The 1460-nt window shown below is 52.4% G+C and overlaps 1 protein-coding gene across 1 annotated transcript; it reads right to left on the bottom strand.

The window, feature by feature from the left end:
• Positions 1 to 643: 643 nt before the first annotated feature.
• Positions 644 to 1228, bottom strand: LOC147987052 (uncharacterized). The gene has a single exon (XM_087540233.1). It carries the CDS (start codon positions 1226 to 1228, stop codon positions 644 to 646), a length of 585 nt encoding a protein of 194 aa, XP_087396359.1.
• Positions 1229 to 1460: the final 232 nt, after the last annotated feature.

Here is a 1460-nt window from a genome sequence, read left to right as displayed (position 1 = left end):
CGCAGGAACTGCATCCTGACATGAAGTTACTTATTTTTTAGATCAATACTCAGAGCAACCTAGATCCATTTAGTAGAAGCCAGATAAACAGAACTCGGAGAAGTGAATTCAAAAGGAAAAAAAAAATAAAACAGACTACAAGGTGAGAACACCCACTTCCTACATCAAGCTAAAAACGAAAGCATTAGGACGATTAAGACTCTTCTTATTACACATCGAAGAACACCACGCTTAAGAGAAACAGAAACTACAACAAATACACATCGAAGAACACGAGGCTACACGAAAGTAATTGAAAGGGTGTTACTTACCAAAGCTCGTTTTACAGGTTCGGTGCAGCTCTTATTTAACTTGCCACGCTCCTTGAAGATGTCTCGAATATCCCGTGTTTGGTCTTCATTGCTCCTCTGCATGTTCGCACTCGTGGTTTTAAAATCTCAACATGGCAAGAAAAATATACTACTAGTAATACTCGTGCATCTTGTGGGCAACATTAAAGCACTCGTCTGCCATGTTAGAGCATCTCCAACAGAATCGCAACGCGCGACGCTTTAAAAAACCGTTTACAGTGCTGAGATCGAGAAGTAGATACTAGAGAGTAGAGGATAGTTCTCGGCATAGATAGATAAAAAAGATAATTCAACTACTCCTCGTCGTCCGACTCCTCCTCGGTGATGTCCTCCTCCGACGTCTGACTGTAGGCATGAAGATACCGATCGTCGTCGGATTCCCAGGGCGACACTGCTCCTAGCCTCATGTTGAATTGAGCGTCCGCTTTTCGCCTACGCTTGTCCTCGCGATAGGCGGCTCGCTCCGCCCTCCTCTTATCCCTCTCCGCCCTCCTTTGCGTGTAGAACTCGCGCTCGTTGATGATGTCCTGCGGGAAGTGTTGGCGCCACAGCGCCATGGCTTCCTCGTCCATCTCGGCGATGCCGAGACGATGCTCCCTCCTCTGGTTCTCGCGACGATCCTCGTCGGTGCTAAGCCGCGGCAGAGGCGCGAGCTCCTGCGCCCGCTCCCGCGTCGGCACGTTGGGGAAGTTCAATGTTCTATGAGGCCATCGGAGGCGCCTCACCGCCGCGTCGTACGCGCGGGCGGCCTCGTTGGCGGTGTCAAAATTGCCGAGGCCGAGGCGCATCCCGCGGAACCGGATCTCGGCGGAGAAGCCGTCGGAGGGGCGCGCGCGGACGCCGCGGTATCCCCAAGTTTCCCGGCGACGCGGCGGCATGGTGGTGCGGCGGCGGCGAGGTGAAAAAGAGCGGGGAGAGAGCGGTGGCGAGGCACAGAGCGGGGAGAGAGCGGTGGGAGGGCATTGGATTTTATAAAGCACGTCGGACGCCGCGCGCCAAAACTAGCGGACGCCCGGCTGCTTTTTCCCCCTCGCGCGCGATCCTTTCCCGACGTCTCTGCTATCTCTACTCTCTTCTCTACTATTATATTTATTTTATATTTAATATTTA

Source organism: Triticum urartu, chromosome 2A (genome assembly GCF_056163025.1).
Source record: "Triticum urartu cultivar PI428250 chromosome 2A, HENAU_Tu73, whole genome shotgun sequence".
NCBI classification, from domain to species: domain Eukaryota; kingdom Viridiplantae; phylum Streptophyta; class Magnoliopsida; order Poales; family Poaceae; genus Triticum; species Triticum urartu.
Note: the sequence above shows the minus strand (reverse complement) of the source record. Positions and strands in the feature narration are given on the sequence as shown.